Source organism: Mus musculus, chromosome 14 (genome assembly GCF_000001635.26).
Source record: "Mus musculus strain C57BL/6J chromosome 14, GRCm38.p6 C57BL/6J".
Classification (NCBI taxonomy): domain Eukaryota; kingdom Metazoa; phylum Chordata; class Mammalia; order Rodentia; family Muridae; genus Mus; species Mus musculus.
The window spans coordinates 63,970,406-63,992,247 of NC_000080.6; the positions used below are offsets into that span (position 1 = coordinate 63,970,406).

Below are 21,842 nucleotides of genomic sequence, written 5' to 3' on the forward strand. Positions count from 1 at the left end.
TTTCCTGCCTGCGCCTCTCAAATGCCAGGATTGCAGGTGTGCACTACTATGCCCAGTTTACACAGTGCTGGGAATCAAACCCAGGGTCACATGCATGCTGGGCAAGCATTCTACCAATGGAGTGATAGCCTCCTCACTGCACACCATTCTTTAACACCCCACCTACAGTGTGGCTGAAACTCTGGTGGGACCCCACTCTTTCTGGGTGAGGGGAAGGAGCTCCAGAGAGTTAAAGGATTCTGTCACTGCTTTGTAGACTTGGGACCACAAGAACTACTTTGCAGCATCTGCCCTCTCTAGGCTGGCTTGACTGGTGCTGAGTTGGATGAACCTGCCTGAGCTGGTGGTCTATTCATGCGGAGGGGGGGGTGTAACTGAGCCATTGTCTCCTGCCAAACCAAGCTGCAAACTTGTGTCTGTATTCATGGAGGCACAGTGCCCCAGGGAAAGAGTCCAGACAGAACCCTGAGCACTGGCTCCAGGACCCTTTCTTAAGTTCTATCTCTGGCTGGCTGTGAGCAGGTCCTTGACCTTGCCTGCACTCTCTCCTAGCATCCTCTGGAAGACCTTCACCACTTGCTGAACATGCAGGGAAAGAGAACCTCAGGGTGTTATTGGCTCAGGGGACCTCTAAGGTCCCACTGAAAGAAAGGTCTGGCCTAGCTAATCAGTTACCTTCTCCAATCACACACTGGTTTCCAAGACAGAGACAGCATGGCAGTCACTTTGTTCCTTTTAATCACTAGGAGCCTCTGGTCTATATTGAGCATGCCCCAAGTTGCTTTTCTCGCGTGTCCTTGAGTGGTAGTCACCAGCCTCCTACTTCTTAGCTTTGGCTTTCTTTCCTTTATTGGCCTTACTAGCCTTGGGAGAGTCCTCTAAGGCTGCTGGTCCAGTGGTGATACAGGGAAGCGGGGGTGGAGGAGCACTGAGACTGAGTGTTTTCTTCTGCAGCCTCAGGTCCAGGATGTCAAAGGCTGCCTGGATCTCGTACTGTAGAAGCTCCTGCAGGCATGCAATCTGGATATGGATGGCTTCACTGACCAGACGCTCCAGAGCCTGCAAGATACACACCAGTGAGCGTGCTTGGAGGACAGCTAAGGCTCATCCTCCTTCTCCTGCCAGTGGTGGCTCTTCCTGGTGGTGGCCATCTTCTGTGGACACACCTCCTGTCCATCAGCTCTCTCCCTCACTGCAGCTCACTGCTTTCCGCCCTTCCCACTGTCAAGTTCAGGGTAACAATCTCCTTGTTGTGTGTCACTCATCCCTCACATGCTTCTGGAACCATAAGCCGGTGACAACTCATAATTTGTGTGGCCATAGTAAACTCCTCCCTTGTACCTCTCAGTTCTAGTCACTACACTGGAGGGGACAGACAGAGTTTAAGAGAGGAGACTTACCTCCCGACCAGCCAGTTATAAGAACATGAGCTCAGACCCCATTTACCATTCTAACAGGACACACTATGACCCCTTTCACATTCCTGACCCTGCAGTGTCCTGGAGATATGCGAAAGGAGAAGTTGTGCGTGATATCTGGAGATGATGAAGGATATATTTTGGGGGGTATGCTGTTGTTTGTAATATGTACTTAAAATCTGGTGTACTGTTCATCCCAGAGTATTCCCTGAATTTTACTTCAATATAAAAATAATGTTCTTCCCCAGCATTAGGTAAAGATTGGACTCCGCAAAGAAGTGTACTTGTCACGTGGTGATGGGCGTCGAATGCCTCCCTTGGGCTCACTGCGAGGGAGCCCAAGCTCTGCCAGAGAGCCCTAAGGAAGGTCAAAGGGATTGGAAAGGCATGGTGGAGCAGTGGAGGGTGTGTTGGGAGCAGGAGTTGCTATCAAGCAGCCTTTCCTTGGCCTAGCCTACAGACTCCAAGGTATCACAGAGAAAGGTCCTTTAAGGACCTGGGGACAGGGACCTGGAGACAGGCTGTTCCTGAGCTTCCTCAACTCCCACCAGATGTCTGTTGGTTTGTGACTGAGTCAAGATTGGCCTTGAACCCCTGATTCCCCTGTCTTCACTTCCTGAGTGCTAGGATGGTAGATGTGCACTTCCATGCCTGGCTGCCTGTGTTGGCTGTCTTCATGTACTTAGATCGCATGGTCTTGTCCTGTTACCATGTACCAGGAGCCTTGGCCCTGGATGAGTGTCATCCAACCTGCTGTGTTATCATTATTTTAGCAATTTCTCATACATAGTTTTGAACTTTAAAGGAATACTTACTTCTTTGGCTAACAAATCAGAAGCCCAAACTAACCAAACAACAATGGAACCCTTCACAACAAACTGTCTAAATCCTGGGTCTCCATAATGATATACAGACAAAGGGCACTTAGATAGCTCCCATCAGCTCAGAGAGCCATGCTACTTTGATGATACACTCAGTGGTATCTGTGTCCAGTCAACAACAATGGGAAAAACTCAGACTTCAGGGTCAGCAGGCCTCAACCCACTACGAACTCCACTCCACTGTAGCTTGGTGGCATTGGGAAAATGATGTTCTCTAACCCTATTATGTCACCACAGAGATGGGGACAAGAGTTTCTACTCTACAGGAATGTTGTGCAATGATGTGCATGCAAAGTCTGTGGGAAATGCTAGATGCCTATGTGGCTTTCTGTCTTCACTACCAGTGCAGATAGTGAAGGAGGCTTGGGAGTGAGTCCTGCCTGCTGTGTCTCAGAGATCCTGGGGCAGAGACTCACCTCTTTCCTCAGGGTTGGATGGGGCTGCAGCTGCCCTGGAGCCTCCTCAACCCCAAAGGCCTTCTGCAGCATCTGTGCCTGCTCCATGCGCAGCGTCTCCTTCAGCATCAGCACATTTGCGCGCTTCTCCACCTCAGCCGTGCTCAGCTCAGCTACCTGCTGCTCATGCCTCCACACATCCCTGTCTGTGCCATCCGTCAGTGGAAGGGGCTGGGGTGGTGCACATATTTGCTCATGAGCGACTGTCAGGTTGACCTCCTGATCCTGGCTCAGGACATACTGGTAGAGTCTATAGTGTCTGATGAAAGTGTTATGGGAATAGTCACAGAGGGCCAGCAGGTGGGTGACATTAAACTGCTTCTGGTAATCTCGGAGCTTCTTCCCCAGTATTGTCACAGCCTCTGTGATGGAGCAGCCTGTGGGGAAAGAGCAGTAGAGTACAGAGTGTCAATTGGGCTGTGAACCCAGGCTTGACCTCAGAGCCTGCATCTTGACTCTGATTCTCCAGCACCACGCACTAGCTCCCAAGGGCTCTGGAGTGCAGCTCATTTCCTATGCATTTCTTCCATGGTAACTTGTATTTATTGCACTTTCTCTACGGAACTATTTCATCCTTTTTGTCCTTAGGCTCCTGCTCTGACTTGCTCCAACTGTGCTTTGCACTGTTTCAACGTCCAGTTCCTCAGAAAGGAAAAGGCAGAGCAACAAGGGGTCTCTGCTGTTTGTGGAGAAGGTGGTGACTGGAGATGTGTCCAGGTCACCTTGATAATGGGGACTTGGGGGCAGAGCAGGACAAATAGGGTTCACCTCACCTAGAGTCAGCTCTGAGAACACCAACAGTGAAGCTCGGAGAGAGATCAGTTCTCTCCCATCCCTCCCCATGCCCAAGCCCTCTAGGTGCCTCGGTGCAATGGTTGGAAGCAGACCTCCACTCAGGCTGTGCCAGGACTTGACACAGGAATTGGTTCCTGAAGGGCCATGGCAGACTGCTGTGCATGTCTTAGGCAGAGCAAGCAAGATATGGCTTAAGAACACAACCCTCATATAACCAGGAGAGCCAGTTCTCATAGACGCCATGGCTAAACACAGTGAGCTTAGTTATGTGTCTCCTTGCCCTCTGTATGAGGCCAATGCAGGGCCACACATGCTTAGAATGCAGGTCCCTTTAGTGGCTGTGGAAATCAAGCCCTGGATGCAGGAGCCTGGCTTTTTCCTAAAGTCGGGGTGACTCAGCATATCTCTTCTTTAACTCTTCCCATCATCCCTTATTCCCCTGGCTTTAGAGGAGTCTTCACTCTGCCCTTCCCCACCTTCTATAAAGGGGTGTCTTGGCTCTGCTCATAGGGTCGTGTTGAAAGTTTGCCATCTTAGGTCTCCACCTACTCTGGGCTCCTCTGGGCTGTGCTGTTCCATGTGGGAATATTGACCACTAATTATCTCATGAAACTGAGGACCAAGGGAAGAGGTAGTGTTGCTTTGAAAATAGCAGGTAGGCAGGGGCCAGCTTTGCTGAGAGCCTCATTAGGGGATCTGGGGAGATTGTCCGGTGTATTTTTACATCTGTGGCTGGGACCAAACTCCACAGATTCAACTTAAGGGAAGAAGGGCTTCTTGTATTTTGGCTCATTTTCGGAGGTTTTTCAGTCTGTCACAGTGGGGAAGCTATGGAAGGCAGAACTTTGAGGCTGTAACTGTGACAGTATATGTGTGAAGTGGAGTTTAGTCAAGTGAGAGTGTACCAGAAAGCAGACAGAGCACAGTGCTGAGACAGGCATTGGATGCCACCTTCAAAGGTCCATGCTCAGTACTGCAGCCAGTTAGATCCATCTCCTAAAGTGTCCACCGTGACTCACTGGGAAGTGAACATTCCAAACACGACTCTTTAGGGGACATTTCAGATTTAGACTGTTAATGCCAGGGCTCCACAGGTGAGTGGGAAGGGAGGTGGCTACAGGCTGGAGCTGGGTGTAGGCAAACCCCTTCTTGCAGAGCAGAGCAGAGCAGAGCAGAGCAGAGCAGAGCAGAGCAGAGCAGAGCAGAGCAGAGCAGAGCAGAGCAGAGCAGAGCAGAGCAGAGCAGAACAAGTTCAATTCTAAGAGCTGTGCTCTGTCTTAGGGAAAGGCCCTGGCTTGAATGAGTGTCCTTCCAAGACACTCATTCTGACCCTTCCTAGCTGGGGCAACCAGCAACTTTCCATTGAATGTAAAGTTGTGGGTTGTATATATTTACTTAAAGGCTTGTTGGAGCTTCCTGTGAGCTAACATATGCATTTGCCTCTCCTAGAGCTACAAGGCAGAGAGCCACGGATGATACAGGGGTCATTTGAGAAAAGTTTGCCTCCCTCTTTCCTTCCTCCTTGGCTCCCTCCTCCCTCCTTCTTTCATTGCTTCTGCTATCTCTCTTTTCTCCCCTGACCCCCACCTTCTGTTCTCTCCTTTCCTGTCTTTACCCTTCCTATCTTCAACTTCCTTCTGAGCTCCTCCTGCCCTTATTCCAAGGTCAATCTGTCAGCTGTTGACAAGTCTATGAACAGCCACTGCCCATCCTGTAAGAAGGTACTGTGCTGGGTGCTGGTAGTGCTATGATTAAAAAGTCACACCTCTACCCATGAAGAGTGGGAAGTAGAAGCCAATGCCATGGTATCCAACAAGGAAAGGATTGGGCTGGAGGAACTCTCAGATGACTGCACTCTGAGAAAAAGGGATTGGCCAGCGGTTTTGTTCTGGCTAAAAGAGGCAGGGCTAGGGAGGGAGGTTAGTCCAGTGTGGAGAGAAAGAGCTGAGCAAACAACAGCATGGCTCAGGTTGGGGGCAAGATGGGTCCAGAACAGTAGAGTCAGATAGACTGCAGCAAGTGTTGGCAGCAAAGGAGGTAGCAAGCAAATGGAAGGCACCCATGGGCCATGCTCAATCGCTATGGCTTAAATATTAGGAGCGGACACTTAGGGACATCTGAGCAGCAGATTCGAGGTGAGCAGAAATGAGTTCTTGGAGGTAGGAGTGGGACATCTGTGAGCAGGAGCAGCAGGCCATGATGGAGAGAGGAACGGACGCTTAGGGATTGGCTTGGAGCAGGCGCTGATCAGGTTCACCAACCAGAGGCTCTTGGCAGCTGCCACCTGGGGAACAGTGACTGCACCAATGTCTAGTGTCCCTCACTACCCTATTCTTGTCTGGGCTGGGTATCTGAGTATAGAAGACTCCTCTACTGCAAAGGCAGCCAATGGACAACAGCAGCATCCCCTGGGAACACAGTGAGGCTAGCATTTGTGTTCCACGGAGCAGTTGGCGCCTCACCTGGGTACTGGGCTGGCTCCATCTTGCTGTGCCTTCTTTTGCGGCTACTTGCCTGAGCAACTCTGCTGTGTCTATCACCTGTATCCACTGCATTTCTTGTGGTTGTAACCTAAATCCCTGACAGAGGCAACTGGAAGGTTTGTTTGGGATTACAGTTTTAGTCCTTCACAGTAGGAGAAGCATGGTGAAATGGGACAGTCGGTGCTGTAGGAGTACAGAGCAGAGGTTATTTCATTTGGTGGCACTCAGGAAGTGAGATGAGAGTGGAACCAAAGGCAGACATCCCCTTCAAAGGCACTCTCCTTTGAAGTGACTACCTCCACCCGTAATCTACTTACTCCTCCTAAAGGCTTCACAGCCTCTAAAATAGGGCCAGAGCTGGGGACTGAGTAGTCAAAACATAAGCCTGTGGAAGACATTACATATTCAAACCCTAACAGCATCCAACTTCCCTGGCCTCTTTTTGCTATTCTTTTGTGTTCCTCTGACACACACACTTTTCTTTCCTCTTTCTTTTTAACAATCTTATATACTGGGCTACATAAAGCAATTTTCATACAAGCACATAATGCTCTTCGAATATCTCTCATCCTGTTGCCTTTCCCCCTCCCACCCCTCCCTCTCCATCTGTCCCGTGGTTTTTCCTAGTCACTATTGCTTCCACTTTAGTGCCATAGTGCATATACGACGTTGACTCCACAGCAAATACATGAACAGTGAAGCAAAGGAAAGACAAAGAACCCAGATAGGAACCCATGCAGCTAGGGCGAGGGAATCTAAAAGAATACACTGGAGAACAGACTGCTTCTTCAGCACCCAGTGCTAACAAATCTAGATATCCACATGCAGAACGAAACTAGATTCCTATCTCTTGCATATTAGTTTATTAAAACTCCAAATGAGTCAAGGGGACACACCTTCAATGGGACAAAAAAAAAATTGATCTCTAACTACATTCTGAAGCTGAGCTCTGCCAGCAACCCTGATCCTTAGCATTAATTTTTTTTTTCCTTCTGGGTTCCTTGAGCATCACAGACATCCTGGTTAGTGGAAAGGAAGGACTAGGCCCAGTGGGACCCCTTGACTGTGCCTCTCAGTTCTGCACTTTAGAATCCCTGGGACCGTCTAGAATGCAGATAGTTCCCTACAAACGCAGCCCTGTCTCATCCATGTCAGAAGGTGAGCACTGGTTCCCAGGGCAGGGCTGCTTTTAGAATTTCTTCTTTGCATCTGGGATCAAAGCCAGGAGTTCTCAGCCTCCAGCTAAAAGGTGACCAGCAGGAACACAGAGCCTCTCCTCTCCATGATCGCTTCCAGGTCATCACCCTCCTGCTGCTGGGGCCTTTCCTACATGGGCGTGAGTCTGGGGCTGCTCAGACTTGTAGGCATATTGACAAATTCAGTTCATCTTTTGGAGAGGGTGGTAGTGGTTGAAAAAATGACGTGAAATAGGCAGTCTTGGCTACTTTGAGGGCACATGCATGCTGCAAATTGTCAAGAGATGAGGATGCAAGTATAAACACTTTCAGTTCCTTCAAGGCCCAGGATGAGAAAAGCAAGAAGTACGGAAGGGGTGGCGAGAGGATATGTGTGGATGCCGAAGATTGGGAGGTGAGGGGTTCCTCGAGCTGAAGGAACACATAGAATCCTTAAGTTCCTCCCAGTTAAGCGCTACAGTGTAGCTCCAGGGCCCTCGGGGTAGTGGAGCAAGAGGAGGGCTTCAGACTAAGAATGACAGCCAAGTCGAGGGACCACCAGACAGGTGATCCGAGGTGAGTGCCAGGAAATCATTAAAGCTGGCCTGCAGGCCTGGGTGAATCACTGTAAGTGGTGAACCTTCATGAGGTGAGCCATCAGAACTTCTCGAGGATCCTCATGATGAACTTGCCAGAAGGTGCTCTGTTCTGCCTGCAGCCTGGCCTGGTACAGCAGTGCACAGCGCGGGGGCCCTGCCCCTCTATGTGGGTGGCCATGTCTACTGCTTTCCCCAAGGCCATCCCATCCTCTTCAGCCCCAGCAGCCACACACAGAATTCAGATTTGCATCATGACATCTGTTAGGCCCAGCCATGTCTGAATCTTCCTGAGATTGATACAGCTTTCTTGAAAGGTAAGGAAACTGTAGTGAAGCCTTTGCCTGGGTCAACAAGAATCCCTGGTTGACTCTGAACTCCACCAGAGACACTGTCTGGGCTCAGTAGACCTTGTCCCTCGCTGCTGTGAGGTGCACAGTTGGCTCCTTGTGTCCTAGTGACTCAGCATGGAGGGATTAAGTCGAAGAAGTCTCTGGTAGAGGCAGGCAGAGCTGGGCCTGCACACTGCTCTTCAATAACAGGGAGTGGCCTTCATTTGCATTGGCCACTGGGAACTTCCTGAAGTCTGTCCCCAAACCCCTGGAGGCCCACACCTGTGAGGAGGAGCAGAGTGGAGGAGGAGAGGAATGATGGGAGAAGGGTGTGGGGGAGGATCTGCAGATGGCAACACAAGAGCTGGCTCCAGCACTGGGCATAAAAGACCTGGAAGGGGAGCACTGCCGTCTCCATAGCAGCACAAGAGAGGAGCCCAGCCTGAGGGTGGGGAGGACCTAGGACTGGTGAAGAGGGGCTGATCTTTCTGGATGGGTACCGGATGACTTAGGTGTCTCCGACAAGATAGTCTGGTTGCCTTGTTTTGGATCCAAGGCAGAAGAGTCAAGCCAGGACACAGCCTGACAACTTGACTTTCCCAGTACTTGAGTAGCAGAGGCTGGCCTGAGAGGAGGAAGGCAGAGGGAGCTCAGGCTCATCACCCTCTATCCAGCTCCATTCTGTGTTCAGCAGCATCTGAAATCCATGCGGTGACTACCAAGGCAGTATTATCCTCAGGGTTGGAGGACACCACAGCATCACATCATATCTACCCTGTGTCCCTTGGGCCCCCCAAACCCCTCTCAGCTCAGGGAGGCTCACATTGACCCATGGGGCACATTGAAGCTCAGAGAGAGGCTGAGAGATTCACTCAAGGACACAGAGTTTAGGACTGGCAGAGTCAGAATTCAACCCAAGCCACTTGTCTCTTAAGCGGCTTCAAGCTCTGTTTGTAGACGTTTAGAGGTGGATGCAAGAAAGAAAGTTGTTCTGCAGTGAGTACTATCTCAGAGATGCAGGATCTGAGCCAAAGACCTCGAAAATAAACTGGTCCAAGGAAACCGAGCAGTCTAGTCATCAACAAGGTGGAGAGAATGCAATGATTTTCAAATCATCTATCTGGACCAAGGGACCTTGTTCTATAAAGTTAGGTCCAGAAAAAAAGATGGGACCCTTCTCAACCCAGGGACCAGGGCCTAGCATTGGAGTCAGTTTCAACTCCTAACCTGGGGAAGGAACATATTTCTTCTACTTCTTGCTCCTGACCCCTGGGGCTTCTTGTGGTTAGAAATGTCTCTGAACGTAGCTAGCCACAGTCTCTGAGGAAAGGAAGGGATAGGCCAGGGCAGAAGACATCATTCTGCTGTTGTCCTGGGAGTATGACTGTGCCTGCTCTGCTGACCAATGGTGGGAGAACATATGGCATTTTTAGATGACACCTGTGAGATTTCTCCACCTTTGTCTGGCCCCATTTCCATGTCATCTGTCTATGCCTAGGTCTCTAAGATGCTGGCTCCCTTTCTCTTTGGGGCGAGTAGTTCACTGAGGAATGTGCCCTCCACCTCCCTCCCCCCCCCAAGGGACAGGAGACTGGGTAGTCTGGTTCCAACCCCCCCCCACCCCCCGAGGGAAGACCTTCAGGATCCCTCGTAGGCTGCCAGGCTGAAACGTTCCCTGTGCCCTGGCCTTAGGATTGAGGACCAACCACATATCAGTCATCTCCACCCCCATGGTTGACAGTCACTGTGCCTCCCCCACACTGAGCTCAGGATGGCTTTGACGTTGGGGAGCTGAGCTCAGAGTCTGACTTCTCCGCAGATCGGCTGAGTGAGAGCCCAGGCTGAGGAGTCAGAAAGATGCGGCTCACACCTGGTCGCAGCGTGTCCTCACTCGCACAGGTGATTCTCTTTAGAAATCAGTGCTTTTATCTGGAAAATGGAGCCAATAAAAATCTTGCCTTGTCAGGCCCAAAGAGAGTGACTTGTCCCAGGCTTCCCATAGTGATAAATCATGTGCTCATGTGTGTTCCTCCTCGTCCTCCTCCTGAGGTCTCTACCAGTACCTCTCTGGGGATAATCTTGAATGTGTATCTCTAGAGGTGTGGCACCAGGTTAGGTGCTGAGTCCTGGATACAGAGTGACCTCCATCCGGTGCCTCAGTGGGAGATGGGACATGGGTGGCAGAGAGAGGATTCTAAAGTGTGCCGTTGGATGGGTTGGGAATAGATCAGGTGGCCTCCTGGATCCCTTTCCACACTAAGAAGCTGTGGGGGATTTTCATGGAGCTGACAGTCCCCTGAGCCATAATGGGCTGCAGTGGGGGCTGGGAGCCATGCTCTGCAGTGTACCGCAGCTTAGGAAGGGAGTCCCAACTCTGCAACATCTTAACTATCACCCCTGTCTGAGAGGAAAACAACCAAATAGTCCTCCTGGGTCAAGAACATGACTTTACCCAGTCTGCCAATCAGATACGTTGTACACCAGCTCTCCCCTCGATGCTGGGGCTTCGGCTGGCTGAGGAAAGACAGGAATAAGACAGAAAGGATCACTGTCAAGAGCTGGAGGACCAGCCAGCAGGTGACCTGCACATACGTCCATAGGTGACGTGCATAGTTTGTTCTTTCAGTCTGACCCGAGACACAGACCCCTCTGAACTCCTCCTGCTGGTGGCTGGTATCAGTCCCGATGCTCATGCAGGTGACCCAGTTACAAGCACATACCCAGGCATCTAACCCAGCCCTTATGCCAACTTCCCATTCCACTTGTGGTAGGGGTCTCTCTCAGGCTATACTGTCTACCTCTCGGGCCTGCCATCCACTGCATGTGCTCAAGGTCCTTGACCCAAATGCAACTCAACAGATAGGGCGTGGATTCTGAGTCAGACACAGACCTAGATTCAAATCTTGAACCCATTTACCCCAGGTGCATTCTTAGGAGAGTTAATCTCCCTGGGCCTCAATGTCTCCCCTTGAAAACACTGCCTTTCGTATCAGACCTTAGGGAAGATGGTTGATGCCACAAGTAACGCTAGGCTTTTCCTAGCCACTCTTGCCAGGATGAATGGTCAGGCCAGGGAGCAAGAATGTCTTGGCAGCAATCCTGCCAACATATAGTTAGCAGTGACCCCACTTTGCACAGTGGTTGAGTATCTCACCCTCACCCACCCTGAACGGTTCTTCTTTTCTCTTAATATGGACTCTTGTGGTATAGTCAAGATGGCTTCCACCTCAAAAACCTCCTGTCTCTACCTCCCAAGTTCTGGGATTATAGACATATGTCATAATATAGACATATGTCACCTCACCTGGCTTTCTTCTTCAAATTTATACATTGAATACCTAACTTCCACCCCAAAAAGCTTGAACTGTTTTGTTTTGTTTTGTTTTGTTTTGTTTATGGAATAAGGCTTTTAAAGTAGGTGGGGTTAAATGACGCTATGTAATCTGAACGAGGCCTTATATGAGAAGGAGTGGACACGTGCAGAAGGGGACCATGGGAGGACATGGGAGGTAATGGCAGCTAGAGGCCAACAAGAATAGTCTGAGGAACAGGACTACCAATACCGCCTCTCGGATTTGCAGCCTCCAAAACAGTAAGGAATCTGATGTATGTTGCTGACTTTTATGGTCTATGGCCATTGCAAGGGTGGCCTGAAGTGTGCTGTTCACCCAGGGGAACGTCTGAAGTGAGAGTTGTCAGTTTGTCCCAAGAAACATTTCACATCTCCACCAAAGGCCTTGGTGGAAACCTTGGCAAAGAAACTCTATCTCATATCTTCATCGTAGTCTGGTCTGAGGCCCCTGATCAGTCTGTCCCAGGCAGCAGGAAATGACATCTATTCTCTGCTTTGCTGGCCTGGGGTGCTGCAGATGAGGGTACAGAACTTGTGCCTGGCCATGAGTAGCCTGGGTGGAAGAGCCATGCTGGGTAGCCTGATAAGTCATTGCTTACTCCAGGTCTGGGTTGCTGGGGACAGGCAGGTGGCTGCCTTCCCACCCTCTGGTGGCCTAGTGACATTTCCTGGAGAATCAGGAGTGGCATGGGTGGAACTACAGATGCCAGGACCATGAGACACACTCTGCTCTGCCTCTATCAACCGGTTCTCTAGTCTGCCTTCCTCCCAGCCCCAGGATTTTGTGGCCAGGCAGTAGGGCAGGGGTGTCTTCCACTTCATGTGTCCATATTGTTGTGGTGACAAAATGTGGAAGCAGGTAGTTGGCTGGGGAAGAATCCTCCAGGCAAGCAGAGAGCAGGGCCTGCAGAGTGAAATAGAGGTGACCCAGGCTACCCCAGCTTGCTTCATCTCTCCTTCTTGCCCATGGCTTCCTGAGTGGCCCTATATCTGTAGTTCCCTCTTTTCTCCTGAGCCTCCTATGCCCTTTCCTGCCATTCTCCCTCCACCAGGATGTGCCCAACTGGAAGAACTCTGCCACTTGACCCCCCGGGTTGATGATCTCACCCTAAGCCCAGGAGGCAGCTGGAGGTGAGTTGTCCGGCCTTCCTGGAGGCTGGCCCAAGAAGGTGCCAAGTACAGACCTCTTTCTTCTGGCCTGGAATCGAGGCCAGAAGATCCTGGGAGCCCTCTGCCAGGATGGAATCAGCTTATGCTTTTGAATAAAGGGCCGCCCTTTCCCTCCCAGAGCTGGGCTCGATTGGGCAAGGAGATAAGCTGAGTTGGCAGCCATCCTGGCAGGGCTCTGAATCACTGTTGTGCAAACACAGCCCCTCCTTAAACGCTGCCTGCCAATGCCCTCATCTGTCGTGCAACCATCCTTAGCCTAGGCTACCCACAACAAAGCACCCCAGGAAAGTCACCTGCCAAGAAGAGCAGCAGCCAGTGTGGATGTCAGCCGGAACAGAAACTCTGATGGTGCCGGCCTGTGGTCCCCACTGCCTGCATCCTATGCCAACACCTGTCATTGGTGTGATATACCTAGGAGAGGCTGGGGCAGGATGCAGAATGGAGACTCGGGTGCCCTCATCAGGACAGTGCGCACTTTCTTCACTCATGCAGGTAGGTGGTGGTGCTTGTGTGCATGTTTGCCAGGCTAGGTCATGGCCCATGGCAGTTGAATTAGAAGGCATTTGGAGATTTCCTGGGCTTCCTTTGTGCTGACCCATAACCTGAACCCATCTGCAGATGAAAGGAAGACAAGCAACGCCTTGTCTGGCTCCTTATCCTGAGCCATTAGCTTTTCACTTAGTCCAGTGCACTTCACAGAACATCCAGCAGAGTGACTGGCCAGGGGTGTGCAGAGACAAAGCTGGAGTTAACAAACACACCCTCTGTCTGCGTTGGTGTTTTCTCTGCCGGTGAGACCTCAGGAGCTCCTAATAAACGAAGGCTAAGTTCACTTGAAGAAGCCAGCAGGATGACTGACTGCTTCAAATATAATTATGTGGGACCGGAAAAAAAGACATTGATGCAAGAGCACTACTGTCTGATTACCGGTTCCATCTGACCCAAGGAGTTGGTAGGATAGATCTCCATGCCCAGGAAACAATACCAGGCCGTGATGCTTGAGGGCCATAATAGAATGGACCATGCTTGTCTGGTTTATCTCAAACCATAGGGAAAGTTTAAAAGGTTAGCATCTGTAGGGGAAAAAGCAGCTACTCACTTTGATAAAAGACTTCAAAGTGTGGTCAATGACTGTCCAAGTCAGCCCAGCTTCAAGACTTTTAACAGAGCAAATGCTGCCTCTGGCTTGCAATTTTTTCCTGTTCATTCCTTTCAGCTTCCTCCCACTACTTTAAGTTGTTGGTATGGTTATTTTTCTGTTATTCGGGATGCTGTCTACTTCAGCTTTGCTTCATGTCCAATAAGGGGTGAGTGGCATAGAGACTTCTGATCAGCTTCCTGCGTTTCATGGATTTGGCCCCTGAAGTGCGATCATCTCAAGAGACACTGTGCACGGTGTGGAAGTGCAGTCACCTCCTTACTGCATAGAGAGATGTCTTTATTGCATTTGTGAAAGAGAAAGTGTATCTATCAGGCTTTTAGCTCTTCTAAGAGCCAAGTGGACAGGGTCACATGAGCACGCATGTGTGTGTGTGTGTGTGTGTGTGTGTGTGTGTGTGTGTGCAACCTATTAATCGAACGGTTTCCCTAGCCCAACTTTTAAGCATTTTTATTTTTATTTTTTGCAGGATTACCATTCGGGATCATGGCCCAACAGTGAGCCTGGGTGTCTGGGTCAGATGTGACCAGAAGGGAGAGAAAAGGGAGCCCAAGATCAGGACTATTGTTGGGCACAGTTGAGGCGGAACACTCCATCACTCCAGCAACGCGGCGGAGGCAGAAGTCAGTGAATCATACAGAATCACACAGAAGGCTCAGAGTTCTGAATGGGCGGCTGGTTCAGGGAACAGGTGAGGTTGTCAGGGTGAACAGCACGCCAGCAGTGGGGATGATGGTAACACTTGGCTGCCATGCTTGGGAGAGTCTTCCGGCTTACAGCCAAGCACAGCTTCTGGAGTGCTTTCCACCTGTAACCCTTTTGTACCCTCACCAAATTTATTTTGAGACTGAGTCTCATCTTGTAGCCCTGGCTGCTCTGGGACTCACTGTGTACACTGCGTTCACCATGCTGGCCACGTGCTTTCATAGCCCCCACCCACCTCTGCTTCTCAAGTGCTGAGGTCAAGGTGTTTGACACCATCCCCAGCTTTATGCCCTCCAAGTTTAACACAACTCCAGCTATGTAGCCAAATAAAGTAGGAATGCACATCAAACACCCATTATGAATATTATATTTTAGACATTTTTCAGTAGATGTAATTTTACAATTGATTAACTATTACACCGAATTTACATATTAATGAGACTATCTACTTGATTATTTAAATATAAAAAAGAAATTTTGGATGAATATTTGACACTGTGGTATATAGAATATTTTCAACGTTTTTCAGATTCAATTAATATTTTGACTTCACAGTGCTGTAAATACTTGCTTCAAATAAACACGTAGTCCAAAATGACAGAAGTATACCCAGGGCCCTTTCAGAAACTGGTAGAAAACTTGCCCTAATCTCAAACCAAAATCATTGAATGATATTCCTATGAAACTTAAGCCAGCAACTCAAATAGCGATTTAAAAAAAAAACCAAACGTTCTAATACAGCGCAACCCAAAATGCCCTGGTGTGACGCACACTGAAGAATGACAGAGGGAAATGCACTCTTCACTTTTAGTAATTAAGTCGTTATATTTCCTTAGTAGTCCTGCAGTGACCAGCTCACTTCTGAAAGGACACCCTCTGAGGAGCACAGCCATTGTGGAGATGGCCTGCTGTCCCAGGACACAAGGAATAAGTTCATGAAAGGCCCTAGGGAGGGTGTTGATACACTTGGGCAAAGGAAAGGTAATGCCCTGAGCATCGGGGGGGGGGGGGGGGGCAGTGTGGAGTGCTACTAGATGTGCAGGCGTGGAGATCAGGGGTGGAGAGCATAGCCCAGGGCTGTACTGTTTCTGAGCACAGCACCTCTGGAGAGGTCCCTGGCTCCTGAGAGCTTCACATGCCCTCGGTGACACTCTTTACCTTTGGTTTCCTTGAGCAGCTCTTCTGTGAACTTGACCACCTGGACCACCTCGACCCATGGGAAGCCTTTGCCCACAGCAAAGATGACGCTGTCATAGAGGGTGTCCAGCAGTATGCTCTGGCGCGCATCCCTCAGCTCATCAAACTCCTCCCAGTTCAGGAGCCTCCGCAGGTGCTGTCGCCCCTGGGGTTTCTGCAGGGTAAAGGAGACAATGTCATCACTGGACAGGACATTGACACTGGGTCACACGTACATCCTGAGACTAACCAGGCATGTGAGGGCAGCTGTGCCTCCCCTTTTCTGGGGACTTGTTCTTTTGGGTGTGCTCCCATGTGTGTTGGTACACGTGTGTGTGTGTGTGTGTGTGTGTGTGTGTGTGTGTGTGTGTGTGTGTGTGTGAGTGTGTGTGTGTGTGTGTGTGTGTGCTCATGTGTGGGGGAGTGTGAGGGGAAGCCTCAGGTTGTCAGTCACCACTCATAGTCCACTTTGGGTTTGGGATGGGTCTCTCACTAGCATGGAACTTGACATGCTCCGTGCCTCTTACCGCCCTAGCTTTGGGAGTATAAAGCTTTGGCACCACCCAAGGGTGCCTATAAAATACACTCAATCAGACTCAGTCAGGTCCTTGTGCTTGTGTGGCAAGCACTTGGCCAGTTTAGCTCTCTCCCCAAAACCATTTATTCTTTCTACGAACATTCCCTTTCTTTGAGAGTTCTCACGCTTGCCAGTGCAGCCCCAGATTTGTATACCTCCAATAAGCCTCAGGTTTTTGAACTATGGTTTCCCCCCTTTCTGTTCCCTAAAACATGTTCATTTCTCTCCGAGGCTACTTTCTACTGGCTGACCTGATGCGCTCATGCCAGAGTGTAAATGACTGATGAAGAAGAGATTTAATAAGGTGATGTTTAACTTGATGGAAGCTCAGGTGCTCTTGTGTGCTGCGAGAAGACTGATAGATTAAACTTTTCCCCCTCAGTGTTCTGTAGCCTTTCTAGAAGGATTGTATAGGAGAAGCAAGAGCCAATTCAATGACAAGAAACAGGGAGCTGTAGAGACCTGCCATATGCAGGAGTTCTGCTCCCCGGGGTAAGGAGGCTCTGAGTGGAGGAACCAAGGAGAGCAATGGCAGACACTATGGCAGTGAACCTAGAGCCCTGTTCTTGGCCCCCAGTAGTTTCTGTTTACCACTTTCCTCTGAGCCATGCAGCACCTCCCAGAAGTTCCCATCAGCAAGAGACCTTTTGCCCCCCCCCCCCACACACACACACATACATGTGAGACACTGATCCAGAGGGCTGCTGGGGTCCAAGGTAGCAGACGGCAGGCACTGTCTCTTCCTCCCTCCCCTATCCCAGGCTGTCTGGTTCACAGCCTAGACTTCCCTGTGGGACCCAAACAGCCTATGACTCTAGAATTCCAGCCTCAAGCATCCATTGCACCAGATTCAGGAGCAGCAACTCTGGAATTCCAGCCTTAAGCATCCATTGTGCCCTCAGAGATGATGTGCTGTGATGTTAGAGGTACCACTCAAGGAGACAGCATCCACGAGCCTCGTTGGCACACCTTCCCACCATATCCTCTGGAGCAAAGGTCTCTAAGAACCCAGATCTTCACCTGAAACTGGAAGACTTCCTTCACTCCCTGGGGTGTTAGGAGTGCCATGGTCCTGACTCCTCCCAGTTGCTAGGAGACCTCACTGGGACTTACTGGGTTCCCGGAACCCTGGCAAAGAAGGCTGGCTTTGTTATGTCATGGGGTCCCTGGGCTCTTTCTAGTTCCTTTCATCCTGGTCCTTTGGATGTCCGTGTATCTTGTGTATCTGTTCAGGGATGCCCTCTTCTCCCTTATTGTCAGCCTCAGCTGTCAATCTGTTTATGTGCATGAACGAGCGTGTGTGCTTGTATAAACACACACACACACACACACACACACACACACACACACACACCTTCATTCTATACATCCTGATAACTACAGCCTAGGTCTTCCTGTCCTTCTACAGGTCACACTTGATCTCCATACCAACCTTCACATACTTGCATCCATTCAGGATCTAACCCAGCCTGCACCCCTCTACCCCTCACCCAGTGGCTTCCATAATCCAGTGCTTTCAATATCATGACTTTGCTTGGAGGACCCAGAAAGCAGTTAAGCAAGGGTGCCCCAATTGCTGTGCACAAGCACTACATGCTAGAAGCGAGGAGTCAGGCTTTCTCCTGGATTCCCCTTCCCTGGTAGCCCCTGGGAACCCAAGGGACAACTACGGCTCTCCCCTCTCTCACTGCCCATGTCCAGAGCCCCAGTCTGCTTGGGAATGATGTTCTCTCACGTGCTTGTTGGTTCTCTGTCAACCTGACACAAGCTAAGGTTCACCCGGGACCCTTAACTGAGAAAATGTGTCCATCAGATTGACCAATAGGCAAGCCTGTGGGGCATTTTCTCAATTAATGTTTGATGTGAGAGGCCCCAGACCACTAGAGGTGGTGCCATCCCTGAGCCGATGGCTCTGGAATGTATTTTTAAAAAGGAAAGCTGAGAAAGCCATAAGAAGCCAGGCAGTTGGCACGATTTCTCCATTGTCTCTGGTTTAGTTCCTGCCTCCAGGTTCCTGCTTTGACTTTCTGCCTTGGCTTCTCTCAATCATGGACTGTGTCCTATAAGCCAAATAACCTATTCTTCCCCAAGTTGGCTTGTCAGTGTTTTATCACAGCAACAGAAAGCTGAGATACTTGGTCACCACCAAGGGAGGGTCTAGCATCAGGAATCATGCTGTAAGTACAAGACTGAAACTCCCACCCTGGGTTCCTGAAGGACATCAAGGCCATTGCATCTCTGTTGGCTGCCTGACACGACTGTCCCAGATGAAAGACAAGGAGGGAATACCTCACATGTCTGGATTCAGCTGTTGGTGTTTGGGCTTAGAGTTCCCAGCAGCTCTACTCAACCCTCAGTGCTGCAGGTTTGCTTTTCTGAGACTCCTGGTGGGTCAAAAGAGGTCATCGGGAGGTGGGCCAAGCAAAGGGGAAGAGCTCTTGTTCACAGAAAGCAAAGTGATTTTCCAGAACCAGGAAGTGGAGGTTCCAAAGCTTCAGGATGTCTCTCCTGTCACCCATGTGAGCTGCATGACCACTTCCTGTGAGGACCCTGAGAAAGTGACAGTCTGGCAGTCATCCAGGGAGAGTTTTTTAGGACTAGAGGAGGCTGGGAAATCTGCTCCTTGACACAAAAGCAGTGCCACCAATGGCAGAGCGTGTGGTGCTGATGTTGGTCCATCCCACCTGTGCACATCCTCTCAACATCAATTCAACCTGCTAGAGTTTGAAGCTTATGAAGCAGGTGGGATCCTTGCTGGTCCCAGGGAAGGACAAGGTGACTGTGTCCATCTGGTTTTGTAGCTGGGATGGGAGGCAAGCAGCCCAGAGAGGCATCTCTGGGATAGTCACCCTCAGTATTTCCTTTCTTCATCTACCTGCTTACTCAAAAAATGGTCCCTGAGCATCAAAAAAATGTTTGACCACATTAGAAATGAACAGTGATTCCTGCAGTGTAGTCACATTCATTTGGGGAAGCATAACTCCTGGTAAGTGCTGGGAGAAGATGCAGGCGCTGGAGAACATAGCTTGTGTGTGCCAACTCATACATGCTGTGCACTAAGCGGTGTCCCTTGCCCCCTCCTTCCTGTCTTGAAGTCCTTAGTTCTTCGGAATGCAAATATGCTTGCATATAGGATCTTTAAAGATATAGTGAAGGTAAATGAGAGCCTTAGGATGTACCTTCATCCAATCTGGACACCTTGATTTTGAACTCCCAAACTCAGGAAACGAGAAGCGTGTGTCCATATTGGAAGGGAGCATCAGACATAGAAAGGCCATCCATGTGAGGTCATAGATATCTAAAAGTCAACAAAGGATGCCCTAGAAAGAACTAGTCTTGTGGACACTTGACTTTGGACACCCAACCTCCAGAACCGAGGACATGTCTGCTCTTTGAGTCCTTTGGTGTATAGTATTCTGTAACAACAGCATGAGCAGACATACAGTGTATATGGGATGGTTGGGATGAGGTATGTGTGGGTCAAGGAGCTAGAGCCAGGATTTGGAGCCAAGCAATTGCTGTGCCTCCTGTATAGCAGACAGCATTCACCCACAACTTGAAAAGAAGAGAGTGTGGAAAGGGAACTGGAAGGAAGAGACAGGAAACAGGACAGTCTGCCATTGTAAAACCCAAGCATCATATGTGGCTTCTGCTGAGTCTTTGCCATTGAATGCTCACTGAGTTATGGGACCATCAAAGAAGACTGATGTAATCTAGGGTGAATATGGATTTCTTAATCCTGGGTCCCCCTCCTTGTCCCCATCTCTGATTTATTTAGGCTCATGGTTTCACAGGTGTTATCCAATGGTCACTCTAGATTCTAGTCCAGTATTGAAGCAGGGCATCATGGTGGTAAACACAGAATTTAGCAAAGCTGCTAACCTTTACAGTAGCCAAAGAAGGGCAGTGGGGTGAGGGGATGCTAGGACAGAATACCATGGGCATGTTCCCCATTGACCTACTTCCTCCTCTTGCCCTCCCTCCTAAACTGTCGATTTTCTATATTTGTATACACCGTCATGTACTTCAGAGCCTCCGTTCGCAGGCTTGCTTGGTGTCTTAGTTTGGGTTTCATTGCTATGAAGACACACCACGACTATTGCAACTCTTATAAAGGCAAACATTTAATTCGGTGCTGGCTTACAGTTTCAGAGATTCAGTCCATTATCATCATGGTGGGAAGCATGGCAGCATGCACATAGACTTGGTGCTGGAGGAGCCAAGAGTTCTACATCTTGATCTGAAGGGCAGGCAGAAGGAGATTCTCTTCTACGGGCAGCCAGGAGGAGGGTCTCTTCAGAACTAGGTGGAGCTTAAGAATAGGACCTCCAAGTCTGCTCCCACAGTGGCTTACTTCCTCCAGACCACACTTATTCTAACAAGTCCACACCTCCTAGTGGTGTCACTTTCTATAGGCCAAGCATATTCAAACCATCACACTTGACTTCAGTGGTTTTGTTTTTTCTCTCTGTGTACAGTGACTTTGTGACTGTTGCTGTGGCTCTCTAGAATAGCATTCTTAGATACCAGTGGCCTTGCATACTTTGGAGAAGTTCAGTAGGTAGACGTGAAACAAGCAGGTGCAGACTGAGCCTCCTTCTTCTTGTTCATGTTTTGGAAGAATCACAGCTAAAGCCTATGAGATCTAAAAATCTTTTCTGTAACTTAGCAAAATGCTTCAGGTTAACCCAGCCAGCACAGTATGAGTGACAACCCCCCCCCCCACGTTGATCACATCTATGCCCATTTGATCACAGGGATGACACGATGTCCCTGTCACCCAGAAGGAAGCCCTCCTTGATTTCATTGTTGAAATGACCTGGCTGGAGTGAATGCATGGCTGCTCAGCTTCTGCCTCTCAAAGGTGACATCACCAGGAATTCTCACAGGTGGCTCTTTCTCTCCGCTGAGCAGAGTATGAGGTGCAGGTCACAGTTCACCCCCTTCTTCCTGGCAACCATGGACCTAAACTGGGACATTTTTGCAAAGCCGAGTTTGTTTCGTCTTCAGAGAGAGTGGATCTGATTGTTCCAGGCTTCTATCATGTCCCCACAGGTGTGGTCAACAGACAACCAATATGGCCGACTTGGTCTGAAGTGAGTAATGGGAGCCTTCAGTGGGGAAGCCAGATGTCAGCTGGCGGAGGGAGGAGCAGGTGAGAGGTCCCCCAATACCTGAGAAAAGCAATCAGGGAGGGAAGGAAGGATTTATTTGGGCTCATAGTTTGAATATAATGTCTGTCATAGTAGGGAAGGCTTAAGGGAAACAAGCCCAGAGCCCCAGCCCGTGGAATAGTGCCACCCACATTTAGGATGGGATTTCCAACCTTAATAAACTCTATCCAGAAACTCTCTCACGAACATGCCCAGAGGTTGTTTCCATGATGATTCTACACTCCACTAAGTAAATAATCAAGATCTCCCATCACACCGTCCCATATGCTGCCTCCTGTTTCTTTGCCAGCCCGCCTTGGGCTGGTGTCCTACAACTCCCCTCTTCCCTCTTAGTCCTCCAACTTGTGCATCACCAGAGCTGTGGCCACTGCTAGGGCTGGAGTCAAATAGGGAC

The 21,842-nt window shown here is 49.8% G+C and overlaps 1 protein-coding gene and 1 long non-coding RNA gene across 3 annotated transcripts; one reads left to right on the forward strand and one right to left on the reverse strand.

Annotated features, from left to right (window-relative positions):
- Positions 1-715: 715 nt before the first annotated feature.
- Positions 716-17,375, reverse strand: 4930578I06Rik (RIKEN cDNA 4930578I06 gene). 2 transcript variants are annotated; one of them, XM_006519472.4, is made up of 4 exons: positions 17,120-17,266; positions 15,680-15,872; positions 2,716-3,131; positions 716-1,059 (listed from the first exon to the last, which is right to left on the reverse strand). In XM_006519472.4, exons 1-4 carry the CDS (start codon positions 17,159-17,161, stop codon positions 820-822), a joined length of 891 nt encoding a protein of 296 aa, XP_006519535.1. In that variant the 5' UTR covers positions 17,162-17,266; the 3' UTR covers positions 716-819. The 2 variants fall into 2 exon arrangements, with proteins under 2 accessions (XP_006519535.1, NP_080635.2); NM_026359.4 differs by lacking the exon at positions 17,120-17,266 and adding an exon at positions 17,295-17,375 and having other exon boundaries at positions 717-1,059.
- On the forward strand, positions 11,923-15,493 carry Gm36410. The gene is made up of 3 exons (XR_383497.3): positions 11,923-13,149; positions 14,286-14,507; positions 15,358-15,493. It is a non-coding gene; the product is annotated as a predicted gene, 36410 (long non-coding RNA).
- Positions 17,376-21,842: the final 4,467 nt, after the last annotated feature.

Excerpts from the sequence above, each read along its gene's own strand:
- 4930578I06Rik (NM_026359.4), bottom strand. The coding sequence starts at position 17,342 with ATGGCACTCCTAACACCCCAGGGAGTGAAGGAAGTCTTCCAGTTTCAG. Across the intron at positions 15,873-17,294 it reads AGGAAGTCTTCCAGTTTCAG|AAACCCCAGGGGCGACAGCA; the intron begins GTGAAGATCTGG and ends TTTACCCTGCAG. Across the intron at positions 1,060-2,715 it reads ATCCAACCCTGAGGAAAGAG|GCTCTGGAGCGTCTGGTCAG; the intron begins GTGAGTCTCTGC and ends TGTATCTTGCAG.